Raw genomic sequence first — 18,295 nt, 5'->3', positions numbered from 1 at the left:
ACAAATAAGCAATCATAATCCTTAGTATCACAGGTTTAATAGTATGTCTCTTGATAGTAAGGATTATGATTGCTTATTTGTTTCTAATATGTCATATGTACAAAAGTATAAAAATATTTAAATCTCCAAACTAAATTGAAAATATTTGCAATATATGTATGATGGAATTTTCTCCAAATTATATAATGTTAGAATTAATACTATGTCTTAATCTCTTATAAAGTGGAAAAATATGGTAGATTCTGCCATTCAGCATTGGTTAATTCTTTCATATGGACAGAATGGAGACGGAGGCAGTAGGTTTTAAAAATGAAATGATTCCTTAGGAAATTGCTTGGATGTGTGATTAGTGCCTGGAATGGTCCCAAGCAAGGCAAAATCTTGTTGAAGCAGAAATTAGAAGGTTCAAATTAGAGAGGAAATTAAGAGTAGATGGTGAAAAAGGGAACTAGCAGCAGGAAGAGTAAGAGATAAACCCTGAGTCACAGACAGATGGGGAGTGACTGAAACAAATGAGTAGCTAAATGTAAACCAAGTAATAACTCCATACATTATAGGTATTATATAGTATTGTTATTCTTCTTTTTTGTTGTTATTAGATGAATGGCTCCTTGTCTTTTTATCTCTCCTGGTTCAGTCCATCATCTACATTATTACCAGATGAATCTTTCTAAGACATTAATCAAGTTTTTCTGCTTAAGCCCCTGCAGTGAATTCTCTTTGCAAAAGTAAATTCAGTGCTCTTGGGTCCCTGCACAATCTGGACTGAATCCTGCCTTTTCAGCCTTATTTCTCAGTTCTCTGGACTCCAGTGTTCTACTCCAGTTAGCTTTGTTCTTCGTGGTCTTCAAAGTCACTTGGCTTATTTAACTCTGGGTCCCATACTGCCTTATCTGTCTAGATTGTTCTATTATGTCCTCCCAAATCATATGCCTTTTGAATGAATACTCAGCTACAATCTACCTCTTCCACCAAGCTGTTTCTAACTATCCTTCAGCCTCTGGAAATCTGATTCCCTCTGAAATTCCTATATTACTTCATTTCTCATTTAACCTCTAGAACATGTAAACTGAGACTTATTTTATTATTTATTTGAGACTGTTATCTTTTTAGATATACATGACAGTAGAGTGTACTTTGATATATTATATATACATGGAGTATAAATTATTCTAATTAGGATCCCATTCTTGTGCTTGTACATGATGTGGAGTTTCACTGGTCATGTATTCATATATGAATATAAGAAAGTTATGTCCAATTCATTCTACTGTCTCTCTTATTCCCACCCTCCCTTTTTTTGTCTAATCCAATGAACTTCTATTCTCCCCACTCCCCTTATTATGTGTTAGCATCCACAAACAAAGAGAACATTTGGCCTTTGGTTTTGTGGAATTGGCTAATTTCACTTAATATGACAGTGTCCAGTTCTATGCATTTACCAACAAATGCTATAATTTCATTCTTTTTAATGGCTGAGTAATACTTTTTAATGGCTGAGTACAACATACATATATATAATATAATATATATAATATACATTATATATGTATATACATACATATATAATAATACATATATATATATATATATATATATATATATATATATATATATATGCTGTTGTGAATTGAGCTGCTATACACATTAATGTGGCTGCATCACTGTATTGTGATTTTAAGTCCTTTGGGTATATATAGAGAGGTGTGGGATAACTGGGTCAAGTGGTGGTTCCATTCCAAGTTTTCCTAGGAATCTCCATTCTGCTTCCCAGAGTGGTTTCATCAATTTGCAGTCCAACCAGCAATGTATGAGTATATACCTTTCCCTCCACATCCTTGCCAACATTTACTGTTGCTATATTCTTAATGATTGCCATTCTGACTGGAGTGAGATGGAATCTCAGTGTAGTTTTGATTTGTATTTCTCCAATTGCTAGACATGTTGAACAGTTTTCCTATATTTGTTGATCAATTGTATTTCTTCTTCTGTGAATTGCCTGTTTAGTTCCTTAGCCCATTTATTAATTGTGTTATTTTTTTTGGCATTAAGTTTTTTGAGTTCTTTGTATATCCTGTATATTAATGCTCTGAGTTGCAGTTGATAAATATTTTCTTCCTTCAGCCTCTGGAATCTGATTATCTTTGAAATTACTGTATTGTTTCCTTTATTTCTCATTTAACATTTAGAACACTTAGATTGAGACTGTTTAGCCTTATATTTTCATCCCAAGATGCTCATTCCTTTATGATGCTTCATAACATGAGCCCATCCTGGTTTACTCACCCAACAAATGTCCATAGTGATGATGTGATGGTGATGTACATTTCCGATGAGAGTCATAGCCTTCTCTACTTTTTTCTTCTTTCCCAGCAACCACAAAGGCAGTGTGTTGTGAGGGCAGTAGCAAAGGGTCAGGCATCAGGAGACTACAGTTCTTGTCTCAGAAATTTGCTATCCTAATTTGAACAGTTGGTCTCTGTGTTTCAGTTACTTTACCTGTAAAATAAAGATTTAATGAAATGTTGTTAATTACTTTCAGCTCTAAAATCCATTCAGTTTTTAATCAGTTGTTTAAGGACCAACTCAAGTATGTTATTCCCAGTCATTCTTATTTACATACTAAACACTGTACTTCTATTTAGTGTCACTGCTTTTCAAGTGCACGTGCCTTCTCAAGACTATTAAGCTCTTTGAGGGTAGCACATATTTATTGTTCTTTACAACACCAAATATTGCTGAGTATATAGTGGGGATCAAGTAGGTTTAAATTAATTTCATTTTCTATAACTTTAGCTATTAGCCCCCAGGAGCTGAAAGGGACCTAAAAATCTATCTTTATATAAGAATACTTAATTACTTTTTTTCACTTAGTAGCAAAGTCCCTGTCCTGAAATTATTAATATTCAATGAGATGTCCCAAGAAAGAAGGGCAGATCTAATATTGATCTAGAATGAAGTATGCTGATCTTGTGAATCAGGCCTTCTCAACTGCAATACTATGGAGATATTCCCATCTTCTAAGGTCTTCTTCAATTTCTTTCTTTGGTGTTCTGTAGTTTTTATTGTGGAGGTCTCAACAAACATATGAAAAAATATTCATCATCCCTAGCAATTAGAGAAATGCAAATCAAAACTACTCTAGATTTTATCTCCAGTCAGAATGGCATTGATCAAGAATACAAGCAAATATAAGTCATGGCGAGGATGTGGGGAAAAAGGTACACTCATTCATTGCTGGTGGGATTGAAAATTGGTGCAACCACTCTGGGAAGCAAGCATGGCGATTCCTTAGAAAACTTAGAATGGAACCACCATTTGATCCAACTATCTCACTCTTTGGTTCATACCCAAAGGACTTAAAATCAGTATACTACAGTGACATAGCCACATCAATGTTTATAGCAGCTCATTTCACTATAGCTAAACTATGGAACCAACCTCAGTGAAGAAATGTGGTACATATACACAATGGAATACTACTCAGCCATAAAGAAGAATGAACTTATGGCACTATAAATTACTTGCCTGTAAATGGATGGAACTGGACACTATCATGCTAAGTGAAATAAGCCAATTCCCCCAAACCAAAGTCCCAATATTTTCTCTAATAAGCAGATGCTGATCCATAATGAAGAAGGTGGTAGGGAAGAATGAAGGAACTTTGGATTGTGCAGAGAGGAGTGAGGGGAGGGGAGACATATATGATTACACTACTGGTGTGACTCAGCACCATGTACAGCCAGAGGAATGAGAAGTTGTGCTCCATTTGTGTATAGTGTGTCAAAATGCATTCTACTGTCATGTATAACTAATTATAACAAATTAAAAAAGAAAGATTTTCCTCTTAAAAACCCCAGTGTCACATAGAATCCTAATGTAATCATGCACTAGTATAAATTTAAGTCCTTGCAGGATGTGCTGGTGCACACCTGTAATCCCAGTGGCTTGGGAGGCTGAGACAGGAGGATTGCAAGTTCAAAGCTGGCCTCAGAAAAGTCAGGCACTAAGCAACTCAGTGAGACCTGGTATCTAAGTAAAATATAAAATAAGGCTGGGTATGTGACTCAGTGAGTTCAATCCCCAGTACCCAAAATATAAATAAATAAAATAAAATAAAATAAAATAAAAATTGTAAAGAATGAAAAAGGAGGGGCTGGGAATTGTGGCTTAGTGATAGAGCGCTCGCCTAGCACGGGCGGGACCCGGGTTCGATCCTCAGCACCACATAAAAATAAAGGCATTGTGTTGTGTCCATCTACACCAAAAAATAAATATTAAAAAAACGAATGAAAAAAGAGACAGAAGCAAGGTGCAGAGGCAAAATGGCTAAATGGCAAAATGACTGCTTGTTGGAGCTGCCAACTTTATTCATACCAATAGGTTACATTTGGTCACTGGCATCAGTAGTACATTATTGTTCATTGTATCATTAGGCAGGTTACATACTCAGCAACATTATGCACCTTATTCCTCAGTTACATACTAAGTTGTAATGTGCAATGTTAGGAGCTTTGTGTAGTTCTCAAGAAAGTTCATTGTATAAAGTTACTGTTATGTGGACAGGTTCAGGAGCAGCAGGAACTTGGTGAAACATTGTGGTTAACAACCTTTATTCCCAGGAACTGAGTGTCTGAGATCAAGGTGGAGGCTGTTAAGACTCTAGCACAGAGCCTCCTCATGGAGGGCATTACCACAGCAGGTAGGCATCCTGCACCTTTACACAGAAACTTTCCTAGGCATTGAGCACCTATTAGTTATCTTACTAGTTCTTGGGAGAAACTGCAGAATGTTTCAGCTGTGAAAAACAAAATGCCTATTATTCCTTGGGAGTTTGTTCATCAGAGGAAATTCACTGTCTTATATACTTCCACAACTAGAACCCTTACAAAAAACAAAAACAAAAAATATAGAACAACTAGGACTACAAAAGAAAGGTGTTAAGACAAAATCAAAGTCTAGTGTGACCTAAACCTTCAAAGAGCTCAGAAATGTAAAACTATGTATTAAAATTTTATTCACAAAAATAGAGCTCTATCTTGTGGAATGAAGAATTGTTAGAATGAACAAAGTTGGGCAAGATACAAAGACAAAAGTTGTCACAAAAAATGCAGAAATTGATAAGGGAGGGGATAATGGGTAGCAAATCTTGGAAGTCACTGTAGAAGGCTGCTATGTGGGAAGGTTATTTTTTTTTTCTACTTCCATTTAAGGCTCCAGAGATGAAGCTAGGGAAGTTCCACTTGCTCATTCCTAGTCCCTGCATAGAAATGTCCTGAAATGTTGGAAAAACCAATTTAATTAAAACATGTGAAAGAAAAGTCTGCAAATGAACTTCACATAATAATGTTGTGAAAAAAGTTCACTGAATAACGCACTTATAGAAAAAATTTTTAAAAACATCAGAAAAACATATTTCTGAAAGACAAAAACTCAATGTGACTTTTCAAAATTGAAAACAACTAGGTGGAAGGATAGAAACTATGAGAAATCAACATCAATCAGAATAAGTGCTCAACTTTCTCCTTGCTTCCTTAAGGCTTCAGTCTAAAACCATTTGGGCTGAGCAAGGTAGGCTCCAGTGAAGGAGACAAGTGGATAGAGGCCCAGCATAGGGTGTTGGCAGCATTGATTATATGGCATTATATGGCAACATCTGAGTAAGTATAGACAGCATCCATTCACTTTGGATTAGATTGCCAGAGCATGATTATTCTGGACAGGACTTTATGCAGAGTGAGAGAGTAGTGGAAACGGATCAACCTCAAAATGTTGCTGGAGTCTGAGTATACTGAAAAGGGTATCACATGAATCTTGATAGAATTCAAGCAGTGTGAAGAGGACCACTAATATGGAAGATAGTAACAGTGGCTTGGTGAGGAATATTGTAACTCAAGTGACATGAGTGGTGACTCAGAAAAGGATGTGGAAACTGAGTTGAGAAAGGTATCTGTACAAGGGGACAGTGACAGTGGCCTGGAGTAGGGCTATGAAGCCCCAAAAGGGTAGGATAGTGACAATGGAAATTTGATTATATACAAAGGGGGTTGATCAAATAAGCAATGTATAGAGAATGATAGAAATTCAATTTCTCACTAGCATATAAATTATAAATTATAAATATGGAATGAGGGGGAAATAAAACCAGAATGAATCCTAGATGTAAATGTGTGTGTTTATGTACACATTTGTATGTTCTCTAGAGGTGACTGTGGATAGACCTAGTACAGAGACACTTCAATAACAATAATCTTGCCTATCACTCATATTTTGCTTTCTAGATGTCCTTTCCCACTAAACAGAACTAGAGACCTTCATAGGGAAAGTATAAAATGAGACTGGAATATTTGCCTTGGGCAAAATAAGAATATGTTCAAAGAATGTTGGGGAATGCTGGAAGGACACAAAATTAAATTTTAAATGACTCTCACAGGCCAAATTTGAATATCAAAATAGCCAAGGCCTGGTGGTGCATGCCTGTAATGCCAGTTACTCAGGTGGCTGAGGCAGGAGGATCACAAGTTTGAGGCTAGCCTGGGCATCTTATTGAGTGAGACTGTGTATCAAACAAAAGAAAAAAGGATGTAGCTCAGTGGTAGAACACTTTGGGTTCAAGCCCCGGTGCACAACAAACAAAAGTAGTAGAAAAATAATTATTTGAACAAAACAGTAATTATGAATTAATGTGTATAATCAAAAAATAAGAGAAGAAAATTCTCTTTTAAAGAAATTTATTTTTTAGCTTTAGGTTGACATAATATCTTTAAATTTTATGTGGAGCTGAGGATTGAACCCCAGTGCCTCAGGCATGCTAGGTGAGCACTCTACCGCTGAGCCACAAACCCAGCCTGAGCCTTTTTCTTATAGAAGAATGCCAACTAATAAGTACAAAAGAAATATTGGAATTGAAAAATTACTATCTATTAATAATCATGATAGTAATTAATTCAGTTGAAAATCACTAATGCATATTAAAACTAGTTGATGAAAGTTGAAAGATAATGAAATGTTTGTGAAGTTCTATAGTTTGTGTCTTGAATGTCCCTGCAGGTCCTTATGTCAAAGACCTGGTAGCTAGTTTGTGGTGCTATTGCAAGGTGGGGTCTAGTGGAAGAAAGGCACAACCTTAATGGGAACATTGGGATCTGCACTCCTTCTTCTGTCTTTGCTTCCTGGCCACATGAGGTGCATAGGCCTCCTCTGCTATGTATTTCTGTCATGATGTACTATACTACCAAATATACAAAGCAATAGGGCCAAGTGATCTTGAACTGAAACCTCTAAAACCATGAATTGAAATAAACCTTTCCTCCTTTTAATTTGATTATTTTTTGGTATTTTGTCACAGCATTGAAAAATTGTTATGTGGTCTCAAATAATCTCCCTGCAAAATAGTTGTTAATTACAAAGAAAAAATGAGTAATTTTATAGAAGAGGAATAATTTTGTTGCCAATTAACATCACTAGTGATGAAACAAAATCATATGCCCCTTGATAGAAATATTAGTTTATATGACATTCCTGCCAAAGATGTATATCCCGAATCAAGCAGAAATATCAGGCAGGCTGAATCTGAGGGACATTCACAAAGTACTAGCATAAGTTATTTAAATTATTGAGATCATTTTTGAAACTCAATAAAAGATTATGAAACTATTCCAAGTTGGGGGTGGGGGAGCTAAAAGGACATGGCAACTATCAGCAATATTGTGAATATTGGGTTCAGGTATTTTGCTATGAAAATATGACTGAGAGAAACTGATGAATTTAGTGTCTGTGGTTTACATGATAGCAGTGTATCAATGTTAATTTTGTAATGGGGATTACTGCATTGTGGTTATTTGGGAAAATGTCACTGATTTTAGGAAACACACTGAAGAATCTGGGGCTTATGAGGCATAGTGGCATTGACTTATTCCCAAATGGTCCAGAAAAAAATAAATTCTGTTTGATCAAATTAAGATAAGGTTAAATTATATGACTTAGTCTAGAGTTTGGTTGCATTAGAAAGTAAGTATGCAGCAAAACTTAGAATTCACATAGCTAGAAAAAATGACAAGAAATGTTCAATAAAGACTTGTATAAATCATTTCAGACATGAACACTGTACTTCTAGCCTCTGCTTTCAATGTGAAAAGATGTTAGGAAAGTATGTATCCTACTGCAATAACTATAAAAATGTGTAAAGTAATAAAAAGTCAAATATTTTAAAATAACATTTTAAATAACATATTTAAAATAATATGTAAATTCAAAGCAAAAAGAAACTCAATTCCAGAAAAGAACAAGCACTTATTAGTAGGACAGAGACAAACAGTAAATTTCTTCCTTGAAGATACCTGAAACCTTTTCACTGCTGATGAAAGAATAGGCTTGCCATAGACAGATTTGGGTCACTAGGAGATACCAGCATATTTTAAAATTTGATTTTATTATTTTTTTTGCCAGCATATTTTTTAAACAGTCTTTTGGGAAGAATGGTAAAGATCATCACTATGCTAGCCACAAGAAAGGGGAGTCTATAAACTTCTGCACACTGCATCTTGGGCTGCTGTTTAGATTCAGCAATGCACTGATTACCCATTTGAGTCCAATGAGATAGAACATACACACACACAAACATGTTATGTGAAGTGGGTTTATTATTTCCATATAGGCCACAAGGGAAAGACCTCTCAGATCCATTGTGAGCTCATCCCCTAAGGCTCAAGAAATCTGTCCTAGAGAGACAGACTTCACTGAAGTGTGCCCCATTTGGCACCACAGCCGAGGGACCCTAAAAGGCAGCTCACCCTGGATTATGCACACAGGGATCATGGGACACTGAGAAAAACTTTGAAGGACATCCTGCTTTTACAGGGAACATTTGTGTAGCAGTGGGAGGTAGGAAGGTGATAGTGGAGGTGGATAGCAAAGGAGGAAAAGAATAAAGTTTAGAAAAAGAGGGAAAGAAATTAGAGTTGAGATATGGCATGGACATACATCTTGTTATGTCTCCCAGAAGCAAGAAAATTTAGAGGTGACATTATTGGGTTATGAGAACCTTAATGAGTGCATTAACAGAATTGAATGGATTAAGTAGGTGGTAACCATAGGTAGATAGGATGTGGCTGGAGGATGGGGGTCACGGTAGTGTGCCTTTGGAGCATATATTTTGTCCATTGGGAGGAGAGCACTCTTCCTAACCCCGTTTCTGGGTTATCAAGTCCTGAGCTTCTTTCCTGCTCCACACTCTTCCACGATGATGTTCTGTCTCACCCTTGGGGCCAAGGGTCTATAGATGGAGTTGGTCATCTATAGATTGAGACCTCTGAAACTATAAGTCCAAAATAAACTTTTCCTTCTCTACATTGCTCTTTTCAGTTCTTTTGGTCTCAGTGGTGAAAAGCTGACTAAATAACCTTTTTTTTTCAGTGCTGGGGATTGAACTCAGGGTTGCACTTGTTCATAGGCAAGTACTTTACCACTGAGCCACCTCTCTAGCCCATGAACCGGTATCCTTGGAATGCCAAATGACTGTGCTTGAGCTGGGAAAGCACTGGGAAGTCCATTGTTTCCTATCTCCTGCTAACATGTGTAAGAATGTTTACTCTGTTAATGTCAGGAAAATAAGAATGACTTATTTTCTGAAGATGGCATCATGAACTGGTGGAAATAACTTTGTGTCCATGGAGCAAAACCTTCAGTGTCCACCATACTATTCGTTCTAATGTTTCCTTAATCATGGTAATGATAAATGTGATATTTAATTACAGATACATGTGTATTTTTAATTGGAGCTTTTCTGGTCCATCTCACCTATCTAAGCTAACAAAGAGATTCTAGAATGGTCCTGTTTTAAATCTTACTATACAGGGCAGACTTCTTGGAGAAAGGAAATGCCATTCTCTGTCATGGGGGAATCCATTGTTCACAATCATCATTGACTGACCATGGGAGCCACGCTGAAGGCACCACGAAGGATGATGTGGGGTTAAGGAGGGAGCATGGGTACCATCAGGACAAACAGGCCAGGAAAGCCAGGGAAGACAAGAGTGTGAAGGGTGAGATACATCTGTGACATTTCAAATGTGATCTCAGGGAAGCAAAATCCTATAATCTATAGTTACAAGAATTGTAGTCGCAGCATTCATGAACATAAGTCCGATTGTTGAAGTCATATGTCAAGTTTCTGCAGAACTTCTGACACACCGTATATAACACCTGGAGAGTGTTATCTGCAATAGGAAAGAGTCATAGAAAAAGTCAGTGATCTAAGATCTAAAGGCTGGTCAAACTTGGCACCACTCAGGCAGCAGGGGATACATAGGGATGGTCTCCCAGCTTATATTTCCAAAGAACACCAAGTAGAAATTGCTGACCAGTAGTGGCTGGGTTGTTTGCCAGTGTTCCTGGAAACTCTGCACACCAGCTTGATTCCTTTTCTTGCTTTGCAAATAGTGCTCTTGTGTAAAAATCTGGTGACCCATTTTTATTGGGAATATAGAATCTCCACCTATTCTGTCCCATTTCCCCAAGTCCTCTTCTGAATGCATACACATGGACCTGTGCTCTTCATGCTCAGGAGCACTCTGTGGTTTGGTTCTTCCCCTGGGTTTGCCACAAGTCTAAAATATAAAATTGCTGAGATACTCTCCTACTACTTATAAGGTTCTCACAGCATCTCCATGATCCTCTTACTTACTTACTTACTCTGGTAGATCTTTAGGCTCATGCATGACTCATTTTTCTTAGTATGACAAACACCAAATCCTCTTCTACAACGATCTGAACGTGTGCGAAGGTGGCAGATTATGCATCTTGTAGATGTTGCTTCTGGAGAGCACAGAGCTTGTTGTAAGATCAGGCAGAAGAAGAGAGTTTGCATGGAGCTGGAAATATTACACCTGCAGGGAGTGGGGTGGTTAGGGGGTGGGTGGTTGGATGAAGAGCCGGTGGTGGAGTATTTAGGCAGTACACCGTTGGACCTTTTACCAACTCCTCAATCCATAGGAATAAAAAGAAAATGCCATTATGCAAATAAAAGGACTCAGCTCTTTTAATCTGGGTGACTTTAAGCAAAAGGTTAGCCTTCATATGATTGATTTCTCCAGATTAATTTGATAAAAGTATGCAATGTACATGTATAAATATACCACAGTTAATTCCATCTTTATATCTATAATGCACTAATTATATAAAAATATAAGGAAGACAAGTAGAGTAGAGGAAGGGAAACAGGAGGAGGAAGGAGGGGAGGGAAAGAGGTGGCACTAGGGACTCAATTGGAGCATTATCCCATGTATGTTTGATTATGTCAGAACAAACTTCATGAAAATGGCAGATTAGAGAAGTTCACTTTCCTGGTTGCTCTGTGGCTGAATCAAGAATTCAGACACAACTTCTCAGCAAGATGAGAAAGGGGAACTTTTCTGGGAATTAACTCCAGACATTCAAAAATAGATCAGGGACTCAGGTGGTCAGCTTATAGAAAAAATGGCCAGTGCTACTGGTAGTGGCACTTGCAGGTGCTATCTTCTCTGTACTAAAAATAGTGGAGGGATACATCAATTAAAGGAACCCCTATTTTTAGGAGGTCTGAGGTGTGTCTGAATATGGAGAAATCAGAGATCAAACACACTGCCCTATTCACCTGAAAGGTGTCCTGCACAACTTTGTGTGGGAAAAGAAGCTGAACTGCTCCAGACTACCAGGGAAATCAGAGGAGGGAAGCATTTTTACAGTTCACTGTGGGATCTGAATCCTGACAACTGTGCCTAACCAGAAAAACAGGTTTGGCAAACCCACACCACATGGCATAATGTGTGTCTAGTGACCAGAAGAAAATAAAATGTGGAGACGGGTTTATACAGGGGAGAACTGGTTGGGGAAACACACCAGAACCATCCTCCTCCACCCCCTCCAGAACAACAGTTTGATAGCTCAGCTAGGAGAGTTGCTAGAGAGTCCTGCCAGGCTGGGAGAGATGCACCCTGGTGAGAATTCAAAAGGCTAGGGGAGCCTAAACCCAAAAGTCCACAAGTATCTGAGGGGAACAAGAAGAAACAGGAAGAAACTGGGCCCTCCACTACACCAGTGAAACTCAGGTTTTTTTCTTGGAGGAGTCTCCTAGCATGGTCTTGCAACTGCCCTGCTGGGAGGTGCACTGATTGAAAATCTTCAGATCAATCCACCATTAAAGGAAGAACCTGTAGCCTAAATGAACCTAAACTCTGTCCCCAGGAGTCCTGCCTAGGGATCTCCCTTCACACTTCAGCATCCCCACCTAATACATCTGAGAAGGGAAGCTGAGAATTTTTGAACTCCAATTGAAACAATCCTTTAACACAATCAATGAATTGGCAAAAGACCTGACAGACACTTCACAGAAGAAATATAAATGGTCAACAAATATAAGAAAAAAATCAACATCTCTAGCAATTATAGAAATGCAAATTAAAACTACACTGAGATTCCATCTCACTCCAGTCAGAATGGCAATTATCAAGAATACAAGTGACAATATTGGTGAGGATATGGGGGGAAAGGCTCACTCATACATTGCTGGTGGGACAGCAAATTTGTGTAACCACTCTAGGAAAGCAGTATGAGATTCCTTAGAAAACTTGGATGGAACCACCATTTGACCCAGTTATCCCACTCCTCGATTTATACCCAAAGGACTTAAAATCAGCATACTACAGTGATATAGTCATATCAATGTGTATAGCAGCTCAAGTCACAATAGTTAAACTATGAAACCAACCTGGGTGTTCCCTTCAATAGATGAATGGGTAAAGAAAATGTGGTCTATATACACAATGGAATACTATTCAGCCATAAAGAAGAATGAAATTATGGCACTTGCCAGTAAATGGATGGAACTGGACACAATCATGCTAATTGAAATAAGCCAATCCCAAGAACCAAAGATCAAATGTTCTGATATGTGGATGCTAACCCATAACAAGGGAGGGTGGGTAGGGGAAGAATAAAAGTTCATTGAATTAGAGAAATGGGAATGAAGAGAAAAGAGGGGGAATGAAAATAGAAAAGTCAGTAGAATGAATCAGACATAACATTCCAATGCTCGTATATGAATACACAACCAGTGTAACTCTATATCATGTACAACCACAGCAAATGAGCATACATTTATGAGTGGAAAGAATGTCCTAAGGGAAATCTTTCTGAATCGTGAGGACTGGTAGGGACAAAGGAAATAAGTAGGATGGAGGTGCAGTGATGTAGAGGCTTGTGCACCTGCAGGAGAGTGGTAGAACTTTGAGAAGAACATAAAGTTGGCAAGGAAAGCAGAGAGGCATTCGGAAGGCTGGTTTCTACTTTATGAATATGGTCAAAGCTCATCCCCACATGGACACAATTACACATGTAGAATTTCCCTGGAGCTCCCTGGATCCTGTCGCTGGATCCCCACTCCTCAGATCTGGGACTCACCCACAATGAGGCAGGTGAGGCAGAAGAGTGACAAGAAGCATTTGTTCATTCTGATCCAGAGGTTTCTTGTGCAGGGGAAAAGAAATAAGAAACTGGGGCTTGTAAGCACAGATCTTTAGGCTCTAGGGAAGAGACTTTCTCCTTTATCATAGGCTAGTGATTATTCATGCTTAATGGGAGCCAATAACACAAGGTTTCTTCCTGGAGCTCAAGTGCATTGATTGGCCTCCCCACAGCAGAAAATAACAGTAATAAAAAATAAGGTTCATTGTAGTAATCACAATTGTACCATAGTTCCCACAGGTAAATGGATCTAGGAAGCTTTGGGGATACCAAAATCCACGGGTGCTCAATATATAAAATGGTGTATTCACATATGACTTATGCGTATACTCTGGTAAATTTTAAATCATCTCTAGATTATTTGTAGTTCCTAATATAATGTAAATGATAACTAAATGGTATATTGTACTGATGAGGGAATAATGACAAGGAAAATGTCAGTACATGTTCAGTACAGATGTGACTAATTTTTTCCAAGTATTTTTGATCTGTGGTTGATGCAGAAGTTGTGGCTTTGAGGGCCACTCTGTTGTTGTTATTAATTATTATTCTCCTTATTTCACAGAGGAAGAAACTGAGACTTGGTGAGGCTTGGTGAAACAGAATTTTACTCATGGCAACACACTAGTGACAGAGTGTGAGTACTCATAGTAAGATTTTCTAATTCTGGAGTCCACACTTTTTGCCACTGTGATTCAATGCCTTTTTTGAGATTTATATTCAACAAATATTCGTGGAGAACTTTTAGATGATAGACACAGTTCAATGTGCTGAGGGAAGAGCAATGAATAGGTAGACAACCTTGTCTAGCACCTCTCTTTATAAGGGAGAAACAGGAGCATGAAAGAGACAAAAAGATGCAGAACCAGTGACAAGCTGAGCCTCCCATCTAGAACTTCTAATTCTTAACCCAGAACTCATTCACTCTATCAGAAATCTGCCCTGCAAAGCCAGAGAATGTTTGTTTTGTGGGGTTGTGAAATCCTCCCTAGAATTACCCACAACTTTATCTTTAGTATATTCATATTTTGAGTCTGGCCAGTTGTGCTCATGATTCAGGTGTCTAGCTCTATGAATGCTAACTTAGTTAAGGTTCACCCTGGGTAAAGCACTGGAAACTGAAAAATACTGGCATTCTAAGTATCCTAAACCTATTGCTCAGCTCATGGGAACTTGGCTGGAAATACCAGAAACATTTTTTTACTGAACTGATTTAATGACATATTCTTTAGGTGTAAGAAAAACATATTCATTAAAAGATGGTGAGTCTGATGTTTTGACACATCAGATGAAGATTGGATAGAATAAGGACTTGAGTGGAATGTCATAAAGTTTGCGACGTTTCCTTTCTGTGACTCCTCAGTGTGGAGCTTAAGAAGAGAATCAGAGCCTTCAAGACCTAGACATGAAAGAATTAGTTCCAATTGATTCCGTATGGAGAGTAAGGTTGTAAAATCTTTGAATCTCATTTCATATTCTTCCAGATTCCAGGAAAGGATAATAGAATCTATGGCATTTTTCAGAACATTCCTGGTTTTTGTTTTATACATATATGTTTTCAAGTTGTTGATGGACCTTTATTTTATTCATTTATTTATATGTGGTACTGAAAATTGAACCCAGTGCCTCAGACATGCTAGGCAAGTGCTCCACCACTGAGCCACAACCCCAGCATACATTCCTGGTTTTATCAAGAAGGCAAACCCCTGAGCCTTTGGATCTTTAGTTCCCTCAGCCATTTTTTTGTCCCTTGATTTCTCTGCTTTATCCTCCATTTAAAGATACAGACACCAGAATCAGAACAAGGGAAGCAGCCATGGTGATCAAAATGCAGTGGGTTTACACAATGTCTACTCTTCTTCCTTCCTGGTTGTCCTTGGTAGATGCCCCTTGAATTTTGAATCTCCAGTATATCAGACTATTTCCAGTTAAAATTGTGGAATTTTGTCGCTCTACCCAGATATCGAGATATTGTGAGGTAAATGCCATTCTTCTGTAATACCTTCTTAGATCAAATTTTCTCTTGAAAATATAAGGTGGTTTTCCCCACCCCCTGGGGAGGTCTGGAGTCCTGTGGTTGGTCACTATATAACTCATCATTGTCTTTAGCAAGCCATTTATCTGTGATGTTAGATTTTGACCATTTTCACAACTATATCATTCTATGGTTCATGACATCAATTATGAGAATGGATACCAAGCTCTGTTATTCTGAAGTGCTTTATTTACAGAGTACCACTATCCACGATGCCACTGAGTTCTGGGGCACAACATCCAAATTAATGTATCCCCATGCCACAAATGCCCTCCTTTCAACATAGAAGCTGTTTGCTCTGCTCTGAGGAAGATAAAAAGAAACACTGTGTCCTTGTGCTCATGGTCTTTCTTGTCTCTGGGGTGGGTGACTGAGATATTGGTGACATCATGGATGAGCAGTCTTTGTTGGTACTTTGCTATGTAAATGCTCTCCTATGTTTTGAAGGAATGGCACAGAGTCAGGGATGGGGCTGTTTTCTTCCTGGGTTCCCAGAGGGCATCACTGGATTTATGGAGTGTAAATGGAGACTAGAGTGAGAGACAATGGCCTTTTAAAAAACTCTAACACATGGAGGGTGGGTGCCTGCTGTAGGGTCCAGGGAAAATTGGTAGAATATATACTCAGCACTCCCTCCCAACTCCAATTGCTTATGGGGAGAGAGGTAAAGGAAAAAGAGTGACACCAACATTTGTTGACTGCTTACTATGTGCCACACAAGCAGCTAACTGATTTCACATAGACTGTCTCATGGATCCCTCACAACAACATGGTGGTGGAATAACTGGGAAGGAGCAAAGATGGGATCCAAGCCTAGGTTAGGGTAACTCAAATTCAGATTTCTCCACATTGCTGTCAATGTGATACTTCAAATGAAAAATTACAATGGATAATCAAAAACTGCAAAAAGCCCTTTTTGGGACTTTTTTTTCATGCTGATTTGTTAGTATCTTCCCTTCATTCTTGAGCAAGTTTTACTAATAAGGGATTTGGTGTCTTGGTTTTGAGATGCTATGATTTAGATGTGGTTTGTCTCCTATGTGATAATGTTTGGAGGTGGTGAGACCTTTGAAATGTGGGATTTAGTGGGAGGTCATAAATCACTAGAGGCATGTCCTCAGGAGAAACTAAAGTATTTCTCAAGAGATCCTTAGTTAGTTTTCCAGAGAACAAGTTTTTATAAAATGGCCTCTCCCTGCTTTGGCTTCCTATCTTGCCATGTGATGTTTCTCACATGCTTTTCTACTATGCTACCATTTGCCACGATGTGATGTAGTCAAAGAGGTTCTCACCAGAGCCAGCACCATGCTGTTTGAACTCTAAACCTCTGAACTAAAGAAATCTCTTTCTGAAGTGTTCAGCCTCAAAAATTTCATAGAGTAACTGAAAAGAAACTAATACACAGGTTTGTAAATCTTAACAAAAAACATTTCTATGTTTTATTAATTTCTAACTGATAAAAACAATGCCTTAGAGTATCAAATGTTGGCAACAAACCACAAGAATATTAGCAGTCCCTGAGATTTGGTTACCAATAGAAATGAGTGAAAGATTAGGAATTAAATAGTTTCATTTTTATTTTTGAACTTGCAGGGACACAAAGGCCACTCTGGCTTTATTTGTGTGGAAACTTTCTGATGAACCAATGTGTAAAGATAGACAAAATGAAAGAGCATCTCACTGTGTCTGTATTTCAGGATGTGGATTTTTTTTCCTGATAAAAATGTTCAATTTCAGAAAGTTGGCACATTCCTAACTGTAGCTTGGTTATTTTTATAAAACCTCTTCCCAGCAGGCTAAATGAAAAGAAGCTCCATATTATTGGACAAACTTTAGTAAGCCATGTTAGAATTGGTTTGGGGATGCAAACAGAAGAAATCTATAATGTGTTTCCTTGTCAAATGGCATAGTTCATAATTCTTTTAAAAATTTGAAGCAGTCATTAAGGAACTGGCACTTTTGCCATTCTCCTTTATGTTTTACAATTTGGTAAAACTGAAGGTATTTTTAGACAAAGCCAGTTCGCCTTTATCCTTTTGATTTTGCTTGCTTTAAGCATACTGAAAACATCAAAGAATTCTTGTATTAGTTTTTAAAAATTTGTTTTAATTAGTTATACATGACATATTTTTATCATATACAATGTTGGCTGGGAACAAAAGCTTCTTTCTTTCTTCTTTTCACAGCTGGAGCCTCTACAATGCTGGGTAGCCAGCTAGTTTTGCCACTTTGGTAATAAAAAGAAATCTCCTCACACTGTGACCATTCATTACTTTGATGACAGGCACACATTGACTCTTCAGAGAACTCTAAAATAAATTTTGACATCAGGCCAAAAACAAACAAAACTCTCAGTTCTATCAGAAGTAGTTTTCTAAATCATTACATTTAAAAATTTTAATGGAGAACAAGAAGTCTTGTCTATCACATAGAAAGTTTCCTGGCTTTCAGGAGCCTGAGTGAACCTATTTTATTTTTTCCCCACATTTTTTATTGGTGCATTATAGTTGCACATAATGGGGGGCTTGTTGTTTTGTATTTATACATGCACACAATAAGAATACATATTCTTTTCAAGTTCATGTGGGACATTCTCCAAGAGAGGTCACATAGTGAGTGAATTAAAAAACAAATCCAAATACATTTTAGAAGACTGAAGTCAGATAACATTTGTTTTATTACTACAATAAAATTAAGGATCCACAAGAAAATTTGCACAAACCTCAAATATTTGGAAATGAAACAACATACTTCTAAACA

General features: G+C 37.7%; 1 protein-coding gene across 1 annotated transcript; it reads right to left on the bottom strand.

Moving 5' to 3' along the window:
• Window positions 1-10,092: 10,092 nt before the first annotated feature.
• Pate3 (prostate and testis expressed 3) lies at window positions 10,093-13,486 on the bottom strand. The gene is made up of 3 exons (XM_015499124.1): window positions 13,438-13,486; window positions 10,693-10,815; window positions 10,093-10,217 (listed from the first exon to the last, which is right to left on the bottom strand). The coding sequence occupies exons 1-3, from the start codon at window positions 13,484-13,486 to the stop codon at window positions 10,093-10,095; spliced, it is 297 nt and encodes a 98-aa protein (XP_015354610.1).
• Between the last annotated feature and the right edge of the window lie 4,809 nt (window positions 13,487-18,295).

This window comes from Marmota marmota, unplaced genomic scaffold (assembly GCF_001458135.2).
Source record: "Marmota marmota marmota unplaced genomic scaffold, marMar, whole genome shotgun sequence".
Taxonomy (NCBI): domain Eukaryota; kingdom Metazoa; phylum Chordata; class Mammalia; order Rodentia; family Sciuridae; genus Marmota; species Marmota marmota.
Note: the sequence above shows the minus strand (reverse complement) of the source record. Positions and strands in the feature narration are given on the sequence as shown.